At 48.5% G+C, this 24726-nt stretch overlaps 1 protein-coding gene across 5 annotated transcripts; it reads left to right on the top strand.

The window, feature by feature from the left end:
- Positions 1 to 15439: 15439 nt before the first annotated feature.
- Positions 15440 to 23720, top strand: Mrpl23 (mitochondrial ribosomal protein L23). 5 transcript variants are annotated; one of them, XM_017322050.2, is made up of 5 exons: positions 15440 to 15803; positions 17978 to 18100; positions 19043 to 19125; positions 20240 to 20313; positions 23492 to 23720. In XM_017322050.2, exons 1-5 carry the CDS (start codon positions 15712 to 15714, stop codon positions 23633 to 23635), a joined length of 516 nt encoding a protein of 171 aa, XP_017177539.1. In that variant the 5' UTR covers positions 15440 to 15711; the 3' UTR covers positions 23636 to 23720. The 5 variants fall into 5 exon arrangements, with proteins under 5 accessions (XP_017177539.1, XP_006508581.1, NP_035418.1 ...); NM_011288.2 differs by lacking the exon at positions 15440 to 15803 and adding an exon at positions 16005 to 16167 and having other exon boundaries at positions 23492 to 23718; XM_006508516.4 differs by lacking the exon at positions 15440 to 15803 and adding an exon at positions 16639 to 16763.
- The last annotated feature ends 1006 nt before the right edge of the window (positions 23721 to 24726 follow it).

Here is a 24726-nt window from a genome sequence, read left to right on the forward strand (position 1 = left end):
TACTGACCCTGGTTGTAGCCCAATGGGGAAGATTCTATGAACATCAAACCAACTTTAGGGCCAGCAGCACACCTTGCAGTGGAGATGGGTTCAGCCAATCTGTCATGGGCAGGGAACATAGAACCAAAGGGCAAGAATGGACAGTGATTGAGACACCAGGGTAGAGGTCTCTGGCTAAGTAGACCTCACATGATGCTGCTGAAGGAAGGCTAGGGGATTAGACATGGCTTGGGTGATAGTCTCAATATGCTAAGTGAGAAACATAGACAAGCATGTTTGTGTCTTTCCACAATGTCAGAATGTATTGATTAATAGCAGTATGTTCACAAGGTAAGACCATTTCAATGGCAGCATTTGCCAGATAATCCTGCTTTCTTTGATAGCCTGGCCGAGGCAAACACAGGTTCTCTCATTCCAATCTTAATTACTAATATTGACTCTCAGATCACACACCACACAGTAAATATATCTATCTATAGCTCTATCTATATATGTATGTTACATAATGGCTACAAAGGTTTAAAGAGGCAGGAAGTTTCAAAGAGTCCTGAGAAGCCAAAACTGGGAAGTTGCTAGGGCTATAAGAGTCTCCATATTGATAAGATAACGAGCAGGATGGAGCTAAAGCAGAGGCTGGAGAGGCTGGAGTGGTTTCTGTAGCATCGGGCCTGCAGTAGGGTCAGAGCTGAGCAGTAGGAGTGAGGTGAAGTGAAGGGCAGGGCTGGGTCTAGATGAGCCAATGGGTAGATAGATGATGGATAGCAGGTCCAGACAAAGGAACGGGGGGGGGGGGTAGCAATTGAATAAGCTATCTACAGTGGGCACCAAACTGAGCAGAAGCTCCTCTCCCTGTCAGTTCTACACACACACACAAACACACACACACACACACACACACACACACACACACACACACACCACGCGCACACTGGGTAGGTGGTTGGATGACATTTCCATCCATCCCTGTTCTAGGTCTCTACCTCTTTAGGAAGTTTGGGTGAGGGATGTCCACCTTTTTCTTGGTCTGTGAATTCTTGGGTCTGGCTTCTCTGGTATAAATTTAATATGGCTGTGTGCCCCTACCGTTTCAATTCAGTCCAATACATTTTTAGGGTGACACCCTTCCTATTCTCAAGTGTTATTTATCCATCTGTGTGTCCTGTGTTGTGCCAGGCAGATGGTATCATTCCTGTATCCACCAAGGCACTCAGCCACCCTCATCTTCTAAATGGAGTCCAAAACTACATATAAAATGCAATCTCTCAGGGCAACACACAGCCTAATCTCTTTAGAAAAACAAAACCAAGCTGGGCGTGGTGGCACATGCCTTTGATCCCAGCACTTTAGAGGCAGAGGCAGGCTAATCTCTGTAAAAGTGAGTTCCAGGATAGCCAGGGCTACATAGAGATCCTGTCTTGAGAAAAAAACCACAGAGGGTTGGAGAGATGGCTAGGTGGTTAAGAGCACTGACTGCTCTTCCGAAGGTCCTGAGTTCAAATCCCAGCAACCACATGGTGGCCCACAACTATCCGTAATGGGATCTGATACCCTCTTCTGGTGTGTCTGAAGACAGCTACAATATACTCACATAAAATAAATAAATAAATAAATAAATAAAAATTAAAACCTATTTTAAATGTGCATAATACAGAGTAACATATGGCAGGACACAAATCTGATCTCAACCAGTAGGAAGCACTCTAAAAACACATGAGGGTACTCAGGTGTCAGGAGAGGGACTTGCTGACCTGACTTAGTAGTGACACTTCTTTATTTTTGTTTTTTAAAAATTTTTACTTGTTTATTTTATATGTGTGAGTACACTGTCACTATCTTCAGACACACCAGAAGAGGGCATCAGATCCCATTACAGATGGTTGTGAGCCACCATGTAGTTGCTGGGACTTGAACTCAGGACCTCTGGAACAGTAGTTAGTGCTCTTAACCACTGGGATATCTCTCCAGCCCCAATGTTCCTTCTTTTGTACAAGGAAGCTCAGGGACAGGACAGCAGGCAGGGGACAAAGGAGATTGGGTAAAGTGTGACCAAGCAGAGTACTTTTGTCCACACCCAGTAATACACATACACCAACATAGCTCAAAACTTTATGTATGCACATACTAATGGCCCTCACAAATACAGTCTCTCACATGTGTGAATACACCTCAACAAACACCCTAGCCCAGAGGTCTTCATCCAGTTATAATCGACATACAACATACTTACTCTCATACCCATACACAGGCTACACACACACAGAGAGAGAGAGACAGAGAGAGAGAGAGAGAGAGAGAGAGAGAGAGAGAGAGAGAGAGAGGGAGAGCACACCACTCGCCTGTATGCATTACACCCAGTGTGACTGGGCACTTTTTACTTTTTTAGATTTTTTTTCCAGAAATGTATAGTAGGAAAAATTACTACAAAGAGTGCTTAGTCTCATGGATCCAGAAACCAATCTCATGTCCTTGCCTTGTTCTGAAAGGCAGCTGAACAGCCCAGAAGTGCCTGAACAGAATGGCTAAGCTGGGAACAGAATGGCTAAGCTGGGAACAGAATGGCTAAGCTGGGAACAGAATGGCTAAGCTGGGAACAGAATGGCTAAGCTGGGGACAGAATAGGCCGCTACCCTGAGCAGGAGGGTTCCATGTACCAGCAGCTGGCTATGGTTCAGAACTGAGTGGGGACCTGGAAACCCCAGTAAGCCCTGGTTCTAAGCATGCCACTCACAGTAATGGAGGATTAAGGATCAAAAAAAAAAAAAAAAGGTTGGGAGGTGTGTGAGATTGGAAACAAGAGGCTGTTGAGCTGTTCCCACAGGCCAGGAATGCACATGAAACTCCCAAAGGCTGACCTCAGCCTAGGACCCAAAGCACACTCCAACAGAGGCAGAACAGAGACGCCCCGACCCAGCAAGGAGGGGACTTTTACATCTTTTACATCGTGTCTTAGGAAAGAGTTGAATAGTTCTGAATCCAAGAGGAAGTCTTAGAGGGCAGCAGGAAACACTTAGGGTTGAAGGGTAATGGATCATGGTGCCGGGGAACAGGAGGGACGCAGAGCAAACCATGGGCCCCTCTGTTTACATTAGAAGAGGAAGCACAGTCGCCATGTCAGTTAGGTGCACGAGTTACACACACACACACACACACACACACACACACACACACACATACACACACACACACACACACACACACACGACTTGAGAAATCCACAGAACATTCAAGAACTAGCGAGAAATGGAGAGTCGAGACCATGCAAAACAGAAGTTAAGAGGTAGGGACTCTGTATGGGGAAGGTCAGAGAGACAAAAGCCTGGTCTGAGAGACAGGTGAGCTGAGTCACCTGTCAGACATCTGATGGAAAGTTCAGTGGCTGGAGGGGACAGATACAGATAATGAGAACCCGGAAAGAGGGCTATAACTGCAGAGATGGTCCAGACTTAATTGCCCCACAAGAATGTCACAAACAGATTGCAGCAATCTTTCTACCTGGAAACTGGAAAAAAACAGCCCAGTCCCCAGGGGAAATGTGCCTTGCAAAACAGGGCCCAGGTGAAGAGTCAACCTTGAATAAACCAACTCTCTTGAAAAGTGCTGACACCATGGCTAAATCGCTCCCGCCAACCCAGCTCTGCATTTTTAAAAAACAGCATCGTGCCCATAGCAATGATGGCTTCACATCAGAAACCAGAATGGTGGGATTTGAGCTCACAAGACATAAAAACGGTGAAAATTCCACAAGGACACTTTGAAGATTGGCACACAGCTCAGTGGTAGAGCGTATATTCAGCATGCATGAGACCCCCAGAGCTGCAAAGGTCAAGAGTTTTTTAAAAGTAGCACAGAACACAATGATGATTCTGGAAGCTGAGCATAGTGATGCTTGCCTTTAATCCCAGAACTTGGGAGGCAGAGGCAGTTCAATCTCTGAAGCCAGCCTGGTGTACATATACAGTTCCAGGCTAGTCAGGGCTATACGATGAAACCCTGTCTCACAACAACAACACCAAAAATAACAAACACATAATGATTCCAGTAGGAATGTCAAGGAGAGACCACCTTCTTCAAACCTATAGAGAAGCTTAACCCTGGGAAGTGGATGGCTGCAGTGTTTCTTTTAAGATGAAGAACCAAGCAAGAGCCCAGCATGGTGATACTTAGCTTTAATCCCAGGGTTTGGGAGACTGAGGTAGGATTGCTGAGAATTTGCAGCCCATCTGGGCTCTAGAGAGAGACCACGTCTCAAAAATACCAAAGCAAGCAAACAAAAAAAAAGGTAAAAGCTAAGCATTCGCTGTCCCACCCTTAGGAGGCTGAAACAGGAAGGTTTTGTGAGTTCAAGACAAGTCTAGGCTACACACATAGTGAGTTCCGGTCCAGCTTGGGCTACAGAGTAAGAGTCTGTCTCAAAGACTAAAACCTATAAAGCAAAGCTGGTCTGTGGCTAAGTCGGTAGAATGCTTGGCCAGCACATACAAGCCCGGGGTTCCGTTCCCACCACTTGAGGGGTAGAGGCAGGAGGATCAGAACTCTAAGGTTATCTTCAGCTAATCAGTATGAGATCAGCCTGGACTACGTGAGACTTTGTCTCAAAAAAACAGGCAAACAATAAAAATATTAAGGCAAAAGAGCACGAACGTCATCTTGTACTTCAAACAGACCAGATGTCCTCCTCAGCTTGAGAAAAGATAAAGGAATGTTTTGAAGAGGGATTTGCAGGCAAAGAAAAAAAAAAAAAAAAACCTCTGTTATCATTCTGAACAGCTGAAGCAAGGGTTCTGAACTGTCAGAAGTGAGCAAGATGGAGCAGTGAGGTCTCCTTAGGATTAGGGCAGAGCTGAGACCGGATGGCTTAAAGATGCTGTCCAGAAACAGCTGTGGTGGTCTGAGAATCCCGGCAACTAAGGAGGCTGAGGCAGGAGGATCATGGGGTCAGATTGGACTGCACAGTGAGACTTTATCTCTTTTCCTCCCCAAAGAAAAATACCCCCCTCCCCGGAAAAAATTGGAAATTTTTATTTCTTAAAAATTAAGTGATTATTATTTGTGCATGTGGTGTGTACATGTGAGCCTGTCACACTATGCATGGAGAGGCCAGGGAACACCTTTTGGGAATTGGTTTTCTTCTTCCATGAGATTTGGAAATCTTGGGTTGTTTGGTTTGCATGGCAAGCATTTTTGTCCACTGAGCCATCTTGTCAGCCTCCAAATTGAGAATGCTTCAAAAAGATGACAAGAGTGAATCCAACAAAGGGCACACAGGGCAGCTCTGGAGCAAATATAAAAATAAAGCCCCCATCGAAAGACATTCAAGGGACTTAGGGCTAGTTACTGGCCCTGTGTTCCAGTCTGTAGGTAAAGAGAAATTACCAAAGTGGTAGCCGCAGGGACTCTTTGGGATCCACACAGTGGGTAGAGACAGGCTTAGTTAGACCCATGGGGTGTGGGCTGGGGACTCAAAGCCTTGGAGCAAGGTGAATCCTGACAGAAAAGACAAAGGAAGGTGCCTGGGATGAGGAGCACCCTGACCAGACGCCAGGGGGTGCTCAGGTGTCAGGATGGGGAGCTTTCGGACTTGACTAACAGGATTCTTTGTTAATGCCTAGGGATGGGCTCAGAGGGAAGTGCAGGGGCCTGGCTGAAGCGTGGCAGGACAGAGAATCTTGCCAAAATAAGTTGTTTATCATTCACAGAAAACCCAAGATAGTGTAAGGGGAAAAAAAAGTGGCAAATGTACCAAATCCGAAGTCTGAGTGCGGTACCATTGGGGGGAGAGAGAGTCCAGAGCATTCCTGGTTTGATACCATTCTGAGCTAGCTAGCCTGGTCTACACAGTAAGACCCTGTCTCAGAAAACCAAAAGTTAGAGGCATAAAAAAAAAAAAAGAAGAATTTGAGCACCCACCCACCAAGGGCCAAAGATCAGATCAAGTGTGGTGTTCGTCATGAAGAACTCCATTCCGCTAAAGCGTCTGCACCCCAGCTCTCAGACACGAAGGCCAAGCCAGGAGGTACATACTGGATGCAGGAGGGCAGCATGCAAAAGAAGAGCAGCAAGGCACCTCCATACAAGTTAAAACTATTTTATATTTAAGGGATAGGTTGGGCTGCATGTGTGTCAGTGGTAAAGAGCTTGCTTCATATGCTCAAGGCCTGGGGTTGAGCCCCAGAAGCTAAAAGAAAAAAAAAAAAAAAAGAAAGAAAGAAAAAGAAAGAAAGAAAGAAAGAAAGAGAAGCCCAAACCTAAACTAAACTAAAAAACTTATCCTATGTGCTGAGACTTGCAGAACACGGTGGAATTCAGATGAAGGGTCCCTGGAGCCCGGCAGAGGAGGGGACGTGAGGGCCAAGGGGCCACACAGAGCCTAAGGGTGCATTCCTCACGTTCCTTGCCTTGCGCCAGCACTGGACAGGCGGGTGGAGGTTTTTCCTGCTTTAATTATGCCTTCTGTACATCTCAACAATTAAACAGTTCAATAGCTAACTTTCTATAGAGGGAAGGACATCATAAAAACTCTAATTTTTATGGAGGGAAGGACATCATAAAAATTCTAATTTTTATGGAGGGAAGGACATCGCAAAAACTCTAATTTCTATGGAGGGAAGGACATCGCAAAAAGCCTATCTTTACATTCACAAGCAAAACAGAACAAACACTGCAGTAACCAGGGAAAGCTATAAATAAGCCCTATCTTTGTCTGTCCAGCCAGCGAAGCCCCGAGCCCCCAGCTCAGGCAGGAACCACGCACGGATGCCTGCTTTTGCCATTACTGCTTTACCGGGGTCTGAAAACCCAAGACAATGCGAAAAGATGTTCAACGGAAATAAGATGTATAACTTCTGGAAAGGAGGAGACCAAAATACCACATTCTTGCGGCCCCCAGAGAGCCAGCGGAAGAGTTCTCAGGATGAATGAGAGGTTCAGGGAGCAGTCAGATGCAAAATGTGTATTGTAAATCAATATATTTTATTATTTTCCACCAGCAACCAGCCAGGAGATACAGAAAAGTGAAAAAAATTCCATTAAAAAAATATCATAAAAACAACAGCCGCAATCAAAGACATAAAAGTCTTTAGACATGATCCTCTTGAGAACTGTCCTGGTCTCCAGAAAGAAAATTTCAAACAACTAAAACATGTTAAAATGAAACTTGAAAAGATAAAAACAGAAAAAGAGATTATGCTTTTTGCACACAAAGCTTGACTCTTAAGAAACCTCCCCCCCCCCCCACCGCCCAAATTAGTGCATACTGTATAGTTTACCAGAGTTTTTTAAACAAAAATATTTTCTATTTGATTGCCTCTTTGTTGGGACAGGGTCTCCTGCAGTCTTAGCTGGCCTTGGACTCATTATTTAGCCAGAACTAACCTGCTGGGATGACAGGTTGGGGCTCCAGTGTTTAGAATCAACCAACATTGTAATAGGGGGTTGGTTCTTGAGGATAAAAGCCAGGGGTAAGACAGCCTTCGGTGGAGTGACAATTCTAAAATTCAATACCGACAAAAACAGGAAGCTGTAGCGAAGGAAGCAGAGTCCAGTTTCATAAGGTATGTTCCCTACCTACTGAGACTGCACAAAGCATCCTTGGTTTTTGTCTCCTGTGACCCTCGTAGCCAAGGAAGTGGACCCTACCATCATTTGGGGCCCAAGAACAGCACAAAGATGTTCAAGCCAGTCTCCACAGAGCCCCCAGACCACCCGGCTACCAAGTGACAAGCTCAGCAGGGACACGCTGGCCATGCCTTCTGTGCCCTCTGCTCTCCTGACTGTAGCATTCATCCCTTTCGCACAGTGTTTATCAGCATTAAACAGTGAACACAAGAGAATTTGCAGGGGTGCACAGCCCCGTGGAGAAGGGGGTATGTTTAACAGAAAAGGATGAGAAAATAAAATATGAACTGGGAAGGAAAAAGGGAGACTGGGATTTTTGTTCCCATTCCATTCCTAGGGCAGGGAGGGAGTTAGAAAGTTCAGCAGAAGAAAATTGTTAAGAATAAAATCAGGGTGGGTGTGGTCGAGAGACATTGGATGCACATATGAAATGTTCAAAGAATAAATAAAATAGCATTTAAAATTAAATTGATAATTCGGAAGTACAGGGGAAAAAAATCTGTTTTTATCTGTTTTCATGCTGAGAAACATTTTTCCAGCTTAAAAAAACAGAACAAAACAACACCGGCAAACAGAATTGTGGAAGATAAATAGGTTAGTAGATTCCTCCTCTTGAAAGTTAATTTATGTTTTTGAAATAGGGTCTCATGTATTCCAGGCTGGCCTTGAACTCACTGTGTAGCCCAGGCTGGCCTTAAACTCACTGTGTTGCTCAACATGATTCTGAACTTCTAATCTCCTGCCTCCACTGCCCACATGCTGGGAAACTTTACATTTTCTGTATATCAAAACATTGTCTACCAAAATGAAAAGGCATATTTCCACTCCTGGCTAAAATGGAGTAATAGAGACCGGATTTACCCGCCTGCCTGCAGCAGCCAACAACAGAACAGAACAAAACAAAACAGACACAAAGCCATGGAACAACGGTGTCTAGGGCGCCGCACATCAGCTGGCAAAGACAATGACCCCTGCGCAACGGAAACGTCTAGGGGGCCTCTCACTGCCCAGCTCTCTTCCCTGAGAGAATTCCCAGGCCTCAGGCAGGAAGGGAACAAGGTGGAGCCCCAAGATACTCGAGTGAAAGAGCTGAGCTGAGGGTCTGAGGAACTGAGGTAACTGTAGTTCAAGAAACAGACTCCGAGGGGGCAGGGCAGTGCTGCACAGTGGGAGAACCTGGGGCCCAGCAAGCATGGTTGGGGCCAACACAAGCCTGGGAAACAGACCTCTGTGTGCTGCAGATTCCCATGCCCAGGAATGGTGGCTGTTCCCACCAGCCAGGGCAGAGGGCTGCAGGCTCACAGGTCTTGGGTCTGGGAAACCTTGCCCAAGTCTTGAGGACCTTTGGCCTTGAGCTGAACATTCTTCTAGACCTGCCTGTGAGAAATCATAAAAACAAGACCTGAAAGATCCAACTCCCCCGCTCTGCGCCCCCCTCCTCCCTGCCTCTGTGTGTGTGTGTTTTGAGATAGGGTTACAGCCTGCCTACTCAGTTTCTACACTGCTAGAGATCAAACCCAGGCTTCGTGTGTGTTGGGCATGCAGTCTATCAACTACAAAGCTCAAAAATATTTATAGAAATGTGAAGATATTGGGCACTTGCTGAGGCAAAACTCAGGATGTCCGGGGTCCCATAAAACCCATCAAGCAGAAACAAAGCAAGAAAGGTAGCACACGGGGTGGGGGTCACCAGGCCAAAGCAAATGGGAGGAAGCTGAATGAAACCCCAAGATACTCACTGAGACAGACTGCAGGAGGCACAGCTGTAAGGCCATGGAGGGAAAAAAAAATGTCACAAAGAGATGAACACAAAAGTTCAAATCAACGTGCTGTGGAGCAGGGAGTGGGGCAGCCAGTTGGGTAGGGGGACCATGGGACAAAACAAGCAGCTATAAAGTGTGTGGGCTGAACACGGTCCTGACCACACAGGAGGCAGGGTCACTCAGACAGAACATGTGCTTAGCATGCATGGGGTCCTGACTTCCATCTCTAGCAAAACAAAACTATGGGATTCGTCTAAACATCCCAGGTAAGCTGTAGGCTGCAAACTGGAGCTGGGGAATATGGCTTCAACCATTCAGTACTTGTCTAGTGTGCATGAAGTCCTGGGGTCAATCCCAGTACCGCATATTGGGGTGCTGTATTTGTTGTATTGTGGTGCTCTGCTCTGAACCTTGGACTACATGTGACAGATAAAGCAGTTACTGTGTCTTAGGACGGTCCATGCTCATGCTCCTGGCTGTGTCTTCCGCTCTTCTTTTTTCTTTACCTAACCCTATGCTTAAAGTCATTATTAAAAATGCCTTTTTAGAGACTGACTCTGCGGTTAAAAGCACTTGCTGCTTTTTCAGAGGACCTCCATTTGATCCTCAGAAGCCACCTAGCATCTCACAATCATCTGTAATTCCAGTCCCAGGAGAATGCCTTCTTCTGGCTTCTAGGGACATTGTAGTCACTGGGTGAGAAGACATAAAGACAGACACACGCTCACACAAATGCAATAAAAAGAAATAAATTTAGAAGAAAACAAAAACGAATTTTAATAGATCTGAATCTGTTTCATACTGGCAAGGAAATAGTGGGGGGGGGGAATTGAACTTGTTAAGTTGAATAAGAAAAAACAAACAAACAAAAGACCCCTGTCCCCTCCATGTTTTAAATGTAGACACAAATGGTTCCAAAGAAATAACAAATTTTCAGAGACCTGAAAGGGAGAAGAAAGGAATGTCCAGCTGTGTCAGGCTGCAATGTGCCCAGGGTGCCACGACTATCAGCACTGGAGAGGCTGAGGCAGGAGGATTGAGAGTGTGAGGCCAACTTGGATTACATAGAAAGGCTTTGTTTCAGAGAGGGACGGGTGAGACACAAGGACTGGCTGTCTAACCCTGTAGTGACTGTCTCCCAGTAATCAACAGCACACGTGAGCAGGGAGTCAGCACACCTAAGGTGGACCTGTCTACACAGCCACCTCAGTTTGCTTGACACCGACAGGTCACCCACCCCTTTCAGGCATGCTCGTCCCAGTGTGTAGGAAATACCCACACCGGCCGGGCGGAGTTCTGGGCCTTTACATCAGCCTTAATAGGTTGAGAAGGATTCAAGCCCTATAAAGTATGCGCTTTGACCATAATGGAATTAAATTATAAATCAATAACAGAAAGATCCTTGGAAAATCCCCAAGTATTTGGAAACTCAATAACATACTTTTAAACAAGAAAAAAAAAACTCAACAAGGAAATTGGGGAGTGCTCTGAACAGGAGGAAAATGAACCCCAGCGCTGAGGGCTAAGAAATGCCACTCACTCAGCAGGCACTCGGGGGAAACGCTTGTTGCTGAAGGCCTGTGTGGGAAACTGAGAAAGGGCTTGACCCAAGGATCTCAGCTCTCACATCTCAGAATGCAGAAAAAGAAAAACAGTCCAAAGGAAGCTGGAGGAGGGAAATGATCCAGCAGGGACGTGGAAGCTGGGGGTGGGAAAAATCGAGAAACCCCAAACCTGGTTCTTAGAGGATCAGTACAACCGATCAACCTCTGGCCAATGTGATTGGGGTGGGCTTGGGAGGGAGAGAGAAATCCTGGCTGACAGAAAAGAGCTCAAGCCTAAAACCATCAGGCCACGTGGCTTCTCTAGAAGATACTACCAAATATTTAAAGAAGAGATAATAGTCGTTATATACATTTCTTAAAAGAATAGAGGAGAGAGTACTTTCCAACTTCATGAGTTCAGACTGTCCCATACAAAATCAATGTCATAAGAAACCAAGAGTGTGCACCACCTCTCCCCAGCCTCAAATAAAACTAAAATTTTAGCCAGCAGAACCCAGCTCTCCATGAAAAGGCCAATGCATGGCGATCAACTGTGGAACTAATGAACAGTTACTGTAACGTTAGAAAACCAAAGTGACACGTTGTATGAGGAACTCCACAGGGAGAAACACAAACTGATCTTTTTTTGTTGTCTGAGGGAGGATCTTTCGTAGCTCAGGCCAGCCTGCACCAACCATGCAGCCTAGGTTACCCTCAAATGCCTGGTCCTCCTGACTCCATACCTCTGGAGTGTTGGGATTACAAACCACCCACCTGAGCCAGCTGACATGATCATCTCTTTAAGGTTCAGGAATGGCGTTAGCAAACATCCATTCCTGACTTACTTAAGAGGGAGAACAGCAACTCTCAGCAGTGCTGTGGAGAACTCCTTGGGATAGCTGTCCCCAGACCCCTGCCGTGTCCCCTTGCTTTCTCCAAAGGGCAATCTGGCTGGGAGAAGCAGCTGCCTGCCTGGGAAAAAAGTTGCAAGCGGTTTTGTTTATAGATAACACAGGCATCTTATCTGATAAAATCTTCAGAAAATTTTGAAAATAGGGGTCTGGTAAGGTTGCAAGAGACAAGATGGATATACACAGGATCAAATTTATCTCCATGGAATGGTCTGGCATTGACATTTTCAAGATGCCATTTTCCAGTAATATATAAATACACCATAGTTAGTGATAGTTATGACAGGGTGAGATACCAATATCTGGAAAAGCAAAAAACAGGACTGAAGGATATTCTTGGGTAAACGGGGCTGCTGAGGGCTCACGGTGATAAGCAGTCCATTTCTCCCTGAATTTGTAAAAATTAACTGGAGATTGTAAAATTTAAACTGATGGTGAAACCTGCTGAGACTGAGATAAAATTGTTCTTGTCAGGCCCAAACAACTTGAGAGCCGGGAAGCAATAAAGACCTCCTGCCTGACTGGCGGAGATAACTACTTTCTCAGGCACATTCTGAAGGCCCACCAGAGATTCCTACTCCTTCCACACCCCCACCAGCTCTGCACGTATGCACAGATTTCTCCAACAAAGTTTATCTTTAACATTCTTTAAGCCTGTAGCAATGCCTACAATGTACTCTGGACAGAACACAACCCTGCGGGTACCTCCACCAAGGAGCTGGCGCCAAAGCCGCCCCTGGCCCTTCAAGATTGACAGGTGAACTTTGTTCCCCTGGAGCTTACGTAAATGGCTCCCCTTTTCTGCTCTTAAAAAACTTCCCGTTGACCCAATCTTTGAATGCGTGAATACTTTACAGTGGCACCAGGGTTTCCGTACAATGTTCTGCAGATCAAGTCCCCTGTAAAAATCATCACTGGTGATGGTTTTGTGGACGGAATCTCGCAAATGGCCCCAAATAGCCCAAACATCCTTGAACAAGAACAATAAAATCCAAGTGCCCACATTGTGAGAACTGAAACTCTAAACAGGGTGGCACTGGTATAAAACACTGAAATAGACCAAGGGACAAGATGCTCCGGAGATGAGCACCGCAGGACTTCTGGAAAAACAAAAAACCATTTTTATTGCATGTACTTATTTATTTTGTATGGAGAGTATGCACTCCACAGTGCTTATGTGGAGGTCAGAGGCCAACCCTTGGGAGTTGGCTCTCTCCATGTGGGTTCTGGGAATCCAATTCAGGGAGTCAGTTCTCATAGCAAGCGCCTCTACCCACTGAGCTGTCACCAATTTTGACACAAGGTACAAAGGCAACTGAGTGTAAAACAGCCTCTTAGAGAAACTTGGCTAGGACAATTGAACACCTAAATACAAGGAAGAAAGAAAGAAAGAAAGAAAGAAAGAAAGAAAGAAAGAAAGAAAGAAAGCAAGAAAGCAAGAAAGCAAGAAAGCAAGAAAGCAAGAAAGCAAGAAAGAAAGAAAGAAAGAAGGAAAGAAAGAAAGAGAGAGAAAGAACGAACAGAACTCATACCCTATACAGCATGTAAAATCTATGTAAAACAAATAACAGCAATACAGAATATAAGAGGTTTATTAGTCACAACACCAAAAGCATATTCTCTAGAACAAATTGACAAACTGGAATTTATTACTATCATCATCATTATTATTATTAATTTGGTTCTTCAAATAATAACTTCAGGGAGGCTGAGAAGACAAGCTGGGAACCAAGAAAGAGAATTTCTGCATGGCATGAGATTTGTTAGGTCTGATCCAAGATTAGAAAGTAAACTGCCTGTGGTGGCTCATACCTTTAACCCCAGCACTCAGGAGGCAGAAGCAGGCAGATCTCTGAATTCAAGGCCAGCCTGGTCTCCCAAGTGCTGGGATTACAGGTGTACTCCGTAACTCTTGGTTTATCAAGGGGTGGAGATGTGGCTTGCTCAGATGGGCCACATCTGGGCCAGAATGGGACTCCTGTGTTGGTGTTGGGAGGACCAGGTGTATCCTTAGCCTGAAATCCTCCCCTACACCAACCATTTTGCAGTTCCAAAGTTGCCTAACATTCAACCAGAAACTTTCATCCAGAAGGGAACTGAGGGACTCTGGTGGGACAGGCTTGAGGTAGGTAGCTGAAGTGGCAACACTAGTCCCTTTTACAATGTGTCCTAAGATCAGCTGCTCATCACCCACAAGGGACCCTTTCCTTCACCCTTTGTCTTCCAAGCTGTGAGGACCCCAGCTCCCACAGGGCCACTTGGCTTCTCCCTGCTCAGCACCTTCTTTGACTAGGGAGTCTTTTTCTCCCAGAGTTACGTACACCATATGTCACATATAAGGTCACCTCACACTTAAATGCTTTCTTCCCAGGGGGAGTCTCAGAACCACCTAATTTTAGAGCTGGCCAGCAAGATAGCTCAGTTTGGGTAAAGGTGCAAGACTCATGAATCTAAATTCAATCTCCCAGTCCTACATGGTCTACCAAGTCTCTTCCCAAGCAGTGGCCAGCTAGGGAACTAATTTTTTGTTACAACCCTGAGCCCATCTTAAATATGGCTAACAACAGTCTTTACTAAGGAAAGGACAACCTTGTACTTTTCTGGTCCTTGTGTTCCTTTTTTTTTAGCCTTCGGCCTCTTGGAGGAGGTGTGGAATGGTACTGTAGCGGGCTACGGCAGTCCAGTCAGGCCGAGCAATGGGTGACAGAAGAAGTGGGAGAAAACCCCAGAAGTCTGATCTGGAGAGGAAGAGAGATGGGGCTCAGAACTCAGGCTAGGCTAATATCATCTGCTGCTGGGTCATAGCCACATTCATTTTGTAACACTACACAGGAGTGGATATGGGCAGGGATCTGTGCTCACAACTCACCTCTAATCCTTCATCCTAGGGGACCCCAGTGGTCATTTTGATCATTAAATGGGTGACCTAGATGCTTCTCCCAGAGCCACCATGATGGCCTCTTATAATGTGCCTGATATCTCCACCCATGTCTCCTTTCCTGAGCCCCCAAACACAACTATGTTGCCGTGGGGTACAGACAGAAACTTAACAAGGACCGAGGGAGCTGGAAAGCAGCAGAGAGAACCTATGGGGAGAGATGGGCCAGGAAGCAGGAGAGAGCAGCAAGACCACCAAGTCGGGACAAGAGCTATGGGCAGGGATCCCTTAGTTAGGACGAAGCTGGAGGGTCTCTGACCTGCAGGGCTGAGGACTTGTGAACAGCAAGGCCTTGGGAGGCTAGTGGCCTCTTGAAGGAGGTGTGGCCAGGGGCTCCTGGGACAGGGAGTATGCAGTGCTGCTGGGCTGCAAATGTGGCTGGGCAGCCAAGAAAGGGAGGGAAGGAGAAAGGAGGGGGTCCTGGGAGTCTTGCCTGGAAGGGAAAACAACCCAGTCTGGATTGGGAGAGGGGCCGTAGACTTCATACAAGAGATCCAGTCCACCCCACCCTTCCCCATCTCTGCTGCCCAAGGGATTGTTGGCGAGGCTGTGACTTAATTGTTGAGGGGGGCTAGGGTCCTATGTGGGATAGGGCATGGGTGTAGCCTCTGATGTGCTTATGTGGGAAAGGGGACAAAGAGCTGGCAGAGCCTAGAGAAAGACTAGGCTGTGGAACACAGGGTGGGGGCTATGTGGCCAGGCCTTGGTGAGCCTTATGGGGTGGTTTCGTCCAGTCCAGAAAAAGGGGAGTGGGGACAAAGGTACTGCTGGACCACCTACAGCAAGGGAACAGAGTAGATTCACAGAGCAGATTTGGGGGGGGGGGTACAAGGTGTATGACTGTGCTTGGTGGGGCCATGCAATGTTGGGGTGGGGAAACAGGATAGTAGTTGCCCTTTGTAGAATCCACCAGCCAGCAGTGCAGAGATGCGGGACTGCTCATGGCAAAGTGTGGTGCCCTTGTGGGTGGGAAAGCATGTACTGTAGGGTGCTTACAGGTTGAAGAACAGGGAGGTACACTATACACCGAGAGGTATGCAGGATTCTGTGTGGTGCTGGGATGGGGCAAATGGGTACAGAGTGTATGCCGGCTTTTTGCGGGGCCGGGTGAGGGGCGGGGCTGTTCACTGTTTTTATGGCTGAGAGGCGGGGTGCGCTGTGCCGGGGGCGGTGCGCAAGCAGCTTACGGTGCACGGGTGGGGGAGGGGCTTTTCGGGTGCGGGGTTGGGGGTGGGGTGGGGTTTGCGGGACACCGAAAGTGCGGGGCCCTGCGGTGCAGGGAGAGGGTAGCGCGGCCTCCGGAAGCGAGGGGGCGCTGTGCCAGCGCGGGCGCTGTGCGGGGCGGGTGTCGCTCCTTCCTGACCAGGAGGTGCGGCTGCCATGGCGCGGAATGTGTTGTGAGTAAAGTCGTGACCCGCGGAACGGGCTAAGCAGCCCAGGTCGGGTGGGTGCGGGGCCCGGGCCGGAAGCCGGAGGCGCCCGCACGCGGCGGGAAACCCGCCAGGGTCCACGCGGCAGGGCCACCTCGGCTTAGTGTCCTGGCTGTCAATCACAGCCAGCGGCTACAGCCTGCTTTGGCAGACAGCCAGGGCTGAGCCAGGATTGGCCGTTGCCTGCAGGACCCCTGGCCCAAGTCCCCCAAAGTTGCTACATTCACCGGTCTCCACGTGGCCAGCAGTGCTAGCCTCCCACAGTCTGAGCCGGAAACATGTGTTCAGTAAACACGTGACCCACTGGTTGGGTGGCCCTAGGTTGAGCATTAATGCGGTTTTGAGAGTTCTCGTGGAAGCAGAATTGGGGGGACCCTGCAATAAGAAGGGGTGAGGGCTGGTTCCCTGGTGGGCAACCTTGTGATTTCTTTCCGCAGACTGGCTGGGAGACCAGGGACCTCTGAACCAGGCCAGTGTGAGGCAGGGCCAGTCTAGTTCAGCTTTTGGGCTCACCCCCTGGCTTTGCAGGGAGCTGGTTGGACCCATGCGTGAATGAGTGACAGGTGGGTGGGGGCAGAGTGAGACCAGGGATGAGACCTGAGCTTTGAGGAGGACTAGGTTAACAGCCTACCAGTTGGGAACCAGGCTCCCAGCGAGAAGAGAGAGCCAAGAGTTCCATTTGAGATATGCTGTTTGGGGCTGCTCATAAAAAAAAAAATAATAATAGTAGAAAAGAAGTTAAGAGAGCCCTAAAAGGCCAGACCTCTAATTTGACCATTAGGTAGGCTCTTGAGTCATTGAGTTTGGCAAACATTTAGCGATGGGGCCTGCTTCTGAGGCTCCCACCATGCTACCTTGGGAGTCATCTGAAACTCTGGTACCTGCTTCTCAGCCCTGAAACTTCTCTGGTGCCCTCAGCTTGGTGCTTCCAGTGTGGTGCTCCCAAGACTTAGAGGTCTGGCCCACATGCCACACCTCGGTTATCAGTGTGACCCTAGGGTGGTCCTGTGTACCCACCCTCCACCTGGGGACCATGAACTATGAGTCTCTAGTAATCCCAGTCCTTGAGTTTCTCCTGTCCTTCTCCATGTCTGCTCAGGTGGGCATGGAGGCGAGCAGGACCACCAGGCAGAGATCCTGCTTTCTCTACAGGCCTGATAATGGTGGAAACTGGCTATCCCACCAAGTCCTGCTTGTTTAGATAGTTTTAGGTGTCCAGTGAGGTGTTGCTAGCTCGGAGCCATGTTGGAAACACTGTCTTCTCTAGCCCCCAGCCTGTTTTCCTCCCTCTCAAGGAACTTCTGTGGGCCCTGGGGGTGGGGGTGGGGGTGATATTTCCGGGCTGGCCACTCCCCAGAAGCAGGAGTTAGCAGCAGGCCTTTGGAAGAGGTGGTATCTGCAAGCTGAGTACCACCACTGCCCTGTTTATGAGGTCCTTCCTTCCTTGTTCTTACAATTTTACAAGCTGGGACCATTATTCTGCTCCCATACCACAGCTATGAGCCTTAGTTCCTGTTTTTGTTTCTTTCTTTCTCTCTTTTAGCTGTCCTTTTGACCTTTCTATAGGAAGGCTGTAGTGTCAGTAGCCCTGGAACCCAGTAGGGAGGCCAAGGACTAGGCTGGGAAGCTGCTTGTCCCCCCTACTAATGAAACCATATAGTAGGGACAGGTCCTATGTGTAACTGTCCCACCCTGCCTCGATTCTGCTGATGTGAGTGGACACATGAGCCTGCAGTACTGTGTGTATAACCTCAATCCCCTGATTTCTCCTGAGCAGGTACCCCCTTTACCAACTGGGTGGCCCCCAGCTCCGTGTATTTCGAACTAACTTCTTCATTCAGCTGGTGCGGCCTGGTACTGCACAGCCTGAAGATACCGTGCAGTTCCGGATCCCCATGGAGTAAGTGAGGCCCAAAGGAGTTCAGGGGCTGGGGAGTGGCCTCCAGGATGTGGGTCCTGTCCTGTTTTTTAGCTTAGCTCCCCAGGGCCAGGCTTTTCCTGTGGTGGAAAGACCTGGGGCCACTTTGCTTGCTCAGCGGATGGTGGAGGGGCCTGGTGTTTGCAGAGCTTCAGGCAGCCAAAGAGTAAGCATGCTCTTGGCTGGCTTCCTGGCTCGCCCTCCACCTGGGGAAAGCTTAACAGAAAGCCTGAGATTTGTTGAATTCTTGCCTCCATCCTTTTCCCAGGAAAGGAGTCCCCGGAGGCTGGGTTGGAGCATGCTGAGATTTGCAGGGCTTCTAGGATGTGAGCTCTGAGTCCCTTACCTCATTCTTCGCAGTTCCATGTGCCCCCTTTTAAGGAAGGTTCAGTGCAACCCAACTGCTTGTACTGCTCTGAGTCCTAAAATCCACAGGGACCAGCTCAGCAGGGGCAGGGGGCAGGAGCAGATCCCTGGAGGAGCTGGGTTAGGGTCTCTTTGGCTTTCCAGACATACACAGGAGCTTATGGTAGCCAGGGTTGTACTGAAAGCCACCATGGGCTTTGTCCCCCAAGTCCTAGAGAGGCCCCTCTGGCAGCACATGTCTCATAGACCCTAGGGGCGAGTCTTTAGTTACAGATAGGAGCCCAGCCTGGCGACAGGCCTGATATCTTACATTTGATCAGGGTGAGCCCACCTGGCTCCAGGTAATGGTCAAGGATCCAGGTGGAGAGGACCAAGTAAACAACTCTGATGAAATCCCACCCTCATTAACTCTTAGCTCATCCTTTTGTCTGGAGGGGACAACACTGGAGCCAGCCTCACCTGGCCACAGCTGCTCCTTGGACTTTCACCCTTATCCCTGGGTAGGATATCTCTTTATCTAGGCTTAGCTCAAACTTGTTTGCTTTCTGTCTCATCCAGGATGACCAGGGTGGACCTTCGGAATTACCTTGAGCAGATTTACAATGTTCCCGTGGCTGCCGTGCGCACACGGGTGCAGCATGGTGGGTACCTGTGTTGGTGGCTTGCCACCAGGACATAGCCCCTTGTCTACTTCTTGTTGTCTTCAGACTCCAGAGGGGAAGCAAAGGCCTTGAGGGGCTTGGGTGCCTTGTCTTGCCAGAGGGTGCCCAGCCTCTTTCTATGTAGCTCATTGAAGGTCCCCAACACTTCTAGCTGTGACCCTGAAATGTCCTCTGTTCCTTAGAACCACTTCCTTAGCCTGGGCTGGTCTCTAGTAGGCCTCCACAGTCTCCTCCTGTAGTAGATCCTAAAGTAGCCCATCAGTGGCAGATTGATTAGTGCCCAAGGCTGGCTAGTAGTGCTACCCTCTTAGAAATGCCCTTCCTACCGGGCGTGGTAGAGCACACCTTTAATCCCAGCACTTGGGAGGCAGAGGCAGGCGAATTTCTGAGTTCGAGTCCAGCCTGGTCTACAGAGTGAGTTCCAGGACATCCAGGGCTACACAGAGAAACCCTGTCTCGAAAAACAAAAACAAACAAAAAAACAAACAAACAAAACAACAACAACAAAAAGAAATGCCCTTCCTAGAGAATCTCCATTTCACCAGAGAGCAAAGAAATTCCTTTTGTAGCCAGTCGTGGTGGAGCACGTCTTTAATCCCAGCACTCGGGAGGCAGAGGCAGGCAGATTTCTGAGTTCGAGGCCAGCCTGGTCTACAAAGTGAGTTCCAGGACAGCCAGGGCTATACAGAGAAACCCTGTCTCGAAAAACCAAAAAAAAAAAAAAAAAAATTCCTTTTGTTCTTTTAAACTCTTCTGTTGTCATTTCTATTCTCAAAAACATTATTTATTTATTTTTTTGTCATTGACCAGGCTGGCCTTTAACTCAGAGATCTGCCTGCCTCTGCCACCTGAGTGCTGGGATTAAAGGTGTGAGCCACCACCAGCCAGCTCAAAGACTATTTTTACTTAAACAGAGAAACTGGGATGTTTGTCTGAGACCCCCCCTCTGGTGTTCAGCCTGCCTTTTGAAACCCCCCTCCCCACTCCACCTCCAGATGATATCCTGTGCCTTACTAGAAAATGGTTTCTAGATTGTGGGGCTCATCAAGGGGCCAGAAGTTAAGGCAGGGTCTGGTCTGCTGTCCCCTCACAGGCTCCAACAGGAGGAGGGATCACAAGAATGTGAGGATCAAGAAACCAGACTACAAAGTGGCCTACGTGCAGCTGGTGAGTGAGACCGGCTGACCTGCCGCCTCTGTTTCTGCTCACTGTCTCATCTGTGTCCTGGGGCTGTTTGTGCAATTCCCTCTACCTTAGCAGAGCCCAGACCTGGAGATCGGGGCAGGAGGAGCCCAGGTCCTAGTGCACCTCCGCAGATCATCTCTGTAGTCCTCAGTAAATCCATTCCTTATTTTGTGCTACAAGCCCATGCCTTAGTTACATGTGTTTGGAGGAAACAGAAATCAGAGGGTGAATGTGAAAAGCCACCGCTCTGTGAGGATACCTTGCCTGGTGCAGAGTTTATGTTCCCCTAGAAGCCCAGTGCTGTGAAAAGGTTGAGACATCTGGGGTATACGGACCCTACACATTCTTCTGTTAGTCAGCCATGACAGTGATTCTGTGAGTGTGGGTACCAAAGCCCCTTCACCTCATCCTTGCCTGGGGTCCTGGGAGCAGACTCCTAGTCTGGGCCTTTACTCACAAGACCAGACTTGCCTGGAAAGAGCCACATTTTCAAGCTTGCTCTCTTTTAGAGCCTCTGTCCTCGACCCACTGCCTTTGAGACCAAATCTTAACCTACAAGTACCCTTTGGTCTCAGTCTCTGGACAGAATCCCTTTTGACCTCCGGGAATCTCTCAAGGAAGACTCTACTCGGCAGGGTCCATTAACTGGCCCCCCACTGTTTGAACCCCACAGGGGGGCTTCCTCCAATTTCTCCAGTTTCAGTGTAAACAGCTCTCCAGGGAGCCCCAGCCTCCACAGCAGGCCGCTAGATGGCAGTCTCGTGCTATTGAGAATGGGCCCCTCCCACCCTCCCGTGCTGCATGGCTGTTTGTTCAAAGACCCTGTAAGGGAGGGAGGCAGCTTTGCTGGAAAAAGAGCTACAGTTGTTCTAAACAGGGCCTAATATTTGCTGTACATAAAATCAGCCCATGCAGGTGGGAAAGGAAGGCCTGGGCCCTCTGAAGGCTTGTGTGTGTGTTTGTGAGCTAGGTGTTGAATCCACCCATCTGTCTCTGTCACGGCCTGGGGGGCCACATCCATATGCTGGCATTTGCCACAAGTCACTTCAGAGACAGCTATGGTTACAAGTGGCTTTTGAGACATCTGAGCCCCTACATTCCCCTCCTCTTCCCCACCACACTCATGAAAGCTGGACTCAGTAGTTCTTACATCTGGCAGCTGCAGCTGCCACCAGCCATGTCCACCTTCCTCTGTGAAATTGTGATAAATGGAGGGGCCTGTTGTGCCCCCACTAGGCGAGACTTCTCAACCAGAGTTAAAATTTGTAACACACCCCCTTCCCGGCTCCAGCCTAGAAATGGTTCGTGTTTGGGACTTCTGGTTGTATCTGCAAAGGCTGTCTTTGTCTTCTTAGTCTTTGTCTTTGTCTTAGTCTTTGTCTTCTTAGTGTGTCTTTTACGGGTGGGGGGGCTTCTGGCTTCTGGTAACGGCACTGTGAGGCTCAGGAAGGGGCAACTAGGGGAGGGGGGAGAGAAAGCTCATCGTGAGTGTGGCAGGGGAAAGGCAGGTCCCACGTGGTGGGCGACCACATTTTTCTTCTGAGAACCTGATAAACATCTTTTTGGTCTGGTGGGGAGGGAGCCTTAGCAAGCTCTCAGTCCCCACACAACAAAAAGAGCATTGACCATGTTTACACAGAACAGTGTTTGACTGAGTGCTGCACACAGGCCATGAGCTCTAGGCTCCAGAGTAAATGCTGCGGGCAGGCACAGTCCAGCCCAACAATGGCCCGTAGGGGCCCTAGGATTACTGGAGTCAGGACTGGCTTCTCCACTTTTTCCCCTGGCCTTTTTTTCCTTTCCTGCCTTGGGCCCCTCAAAACCGGCTCTCCCTCCTTAGAGGGTGGGTGGCTACATTTTTTTCTAAAGTATGAAGCAATTATCTCTTAGAGATAGTCTTCATACTGGTACCCATAGATGGTGATGCGGGTCCCTCACATCTGCTCTTTCAAAATCCCCCGCTAGCCCCTTGCATAGGCTGTCTTTATCTCTGGACCTTAAGCTGTTTAGGACTTCATCTGCCATCAAAGCCAGCAGTCAATTCTGGATGGGCAGCCAGCTCTGCTTATAGGCTGCTGCCTCCCCCATTTTACTTTTGTAACATGGTCTCCAGTAGCACTGGCTGTCTTTGAACTCCTTGTGTAGCCAAGGATGACTTTCAGTTTTTGATCCTTGTGCCTCCTCCTCCCTTCTCTATGCTAGGATTACAGGCATGAACAACACCAAAGTCTTATGTGGTACTGGAGATCAAACACAGGGCCTTGTGGGTGCTAGGCAAGAACTCTACCAACTAAGCCCAGCCCCAGAGTGTCCACCTCTGACAGAACTTACTAAGTTCCCAGATTCAGAACTCCCTATTTGTCCACCTCCCAGACAAGGAGGAATGGCAGGAAGGGGTCTCTGTCTCCAGGTTGGCTCTTTTGTGCCCCTTCCATCTTACACCTCTTATCTTGGAGACGTTAGTAGGGGCTGCAAGTGAGCTTCCTAGCCCTGAGAGCTTTGCAGAGATGGCTTCTTTCTCCCTTCTAGGGCCTTCACTGGTTCTGGCCCATGTGCTTGGGGCTCCAGGCTGGGACTCAGCCATGCTGACACACTGAACTTGTAGTGAAAGACGTAAAAGCAGTTAATTTGCAAAGCCGGGCTTGATTTATAGACTGCTGCGTATGTAGGTTTCTGTGTACGTTGTGTGCATTTTATTTGCCAAGTTTGGAGCCTGGAGGAGGGCGGCCTTTAATGTGGCTGAAGGCCTTTAGATATTTTGGATGGAAAAAGTTTTAGCATGGCACCAGACGTCATTTGTGTCCTGTTTTTCTGCTCCTAGTTCCTGCCCCCAGTTCCACCGGCAGCCGCCTGGTGAATGGGCCTTTGCTGGACTGCTTTTAATGAGCCCTGGGTTGGTGCAGACCCCTGTAAAGAGATAATGTCCATGAAAAGGTCCATTGTCCTAGTAATAGCCTGCTGCTGATAGATAAAGGTTGGAGGGCTGGCCTGCAAGGTGTTTGTTTTCCCAGCAGGAACCCTGCCTAGAGACACTGGCGGCTCATCATCCTGTTGTCTGTCTTCCAGAGTCCAGGATCATTAGCAGTCCAGCCATGAGTCCCTGGGTGTGATAGGAAGGCTAGCCTGTGACTCTCAATTAAGCCCCTGTTTCTTTCCCCAGGCCCATGGGCAGACCTTCACTTTCCCAGATCTTTTTCCAGAGAAGGACCCCCGTTCTCCAGAACCTCTGGAAGAGGAGCTACCCCAGCAGAGGCAAAGCAGCGACCTGAGGTGCCCTGGTATCCCTTCCTGGTTTGGCCTATGACCTATGACAGCAGGATTTGGACCACAGACCCTAGTGAGCACAGTGGTTCTGACAAGCCCAAATAAAAATTCTTTGTGGAGAAAGAGCTGGTGGACACTTTGCCTTTTGTAGTGGATTATACATCTGGGTTCCCGACACATGTAGTTCAGTAGCCCTGACAGTGGGTAGAACTTGAGGTGGTTCAGTATTCTGGGGTGCAGAGACAGCAGTGTGAACATCTATACTTGACAGCTCAGGGTGGCTCCATGGGAGCAGAGGCCCACTGCTAGGCAAACATGTGAGCCCCAGGAAACAGTTGCAGATTGCAGTCCTCATTCAGGGTTGGGGGACAGGCTGGGAGGGAATTGCCTGTCCAGACAGGTTTTAGTGTGTGTGATACAATGGCAGGAAGGACGTGGAAGGGCAGGAGGGAGATCAGAGACAGATCTGCAGGCTCCAGGGACTCTGACATTGCAGGGAGATAGCCAGGCCACCGCGACCAGAGGCTATGGGTGATGAGACATGAAAGAGCCCCTTGGAGACAGTATGACTCTCAGGACGGAGGTTCTCAAGAGATAACAAGGAGCAAAAGGCCAGCAGGATTGATGGCTAGATAAAGGCACTTCCCTTTGAGCCCAGGGCCCAGAGTTTAATCCCCAGAAGTCACGTAAAGTGGATGGACAGAGCAAACTTCACAAAACTGTCCTCTGATTTCCACACACATTCACAGCACACATACCAATAGCATGGCCACCACGCATATGCAGATCATTTTTAAGAGTTTAAAGGCGCCAAGTCATGTGCCTTTAGCTGCGCTGACTAGAATCATGAAGGCATGTGTCTATCGCTTTTCAGCATTGATGTCTGAGTCTGTGTGCGGTGGTGGTGTTGGTTTAGATTTGGTTTTTTGAGACACGGTTTCTCTGTGGAGCCCTGGCTGACATGGAACTCGCTTTGTAGACCATTTTGGCCTCATGCTCAGAGATCTGCCTGTCTCTGCCCCAAGTGCTAAGATTAAAGAAAGGTGTGTGTCACTATTCTTGGCCTGAGTTCTGTGTTTGTGACTGTGACAAGGCGTTGGTGTGTCTGCCATTTTACTGACTGACTGGGTC

Source organism: Mus musculus, chromosome 7 (assembly GCF_000001635.26).
Source record: "Mus musculus strain C57BL/6J chromosome 7, GRCm38.p6 C57BL/6J".
Classification (NCBI taxonomy): Eukaryota; Metazoa; Chordata; class Mammalia; order Rodentia; family Muridae; genus Mus; species Mus musculus.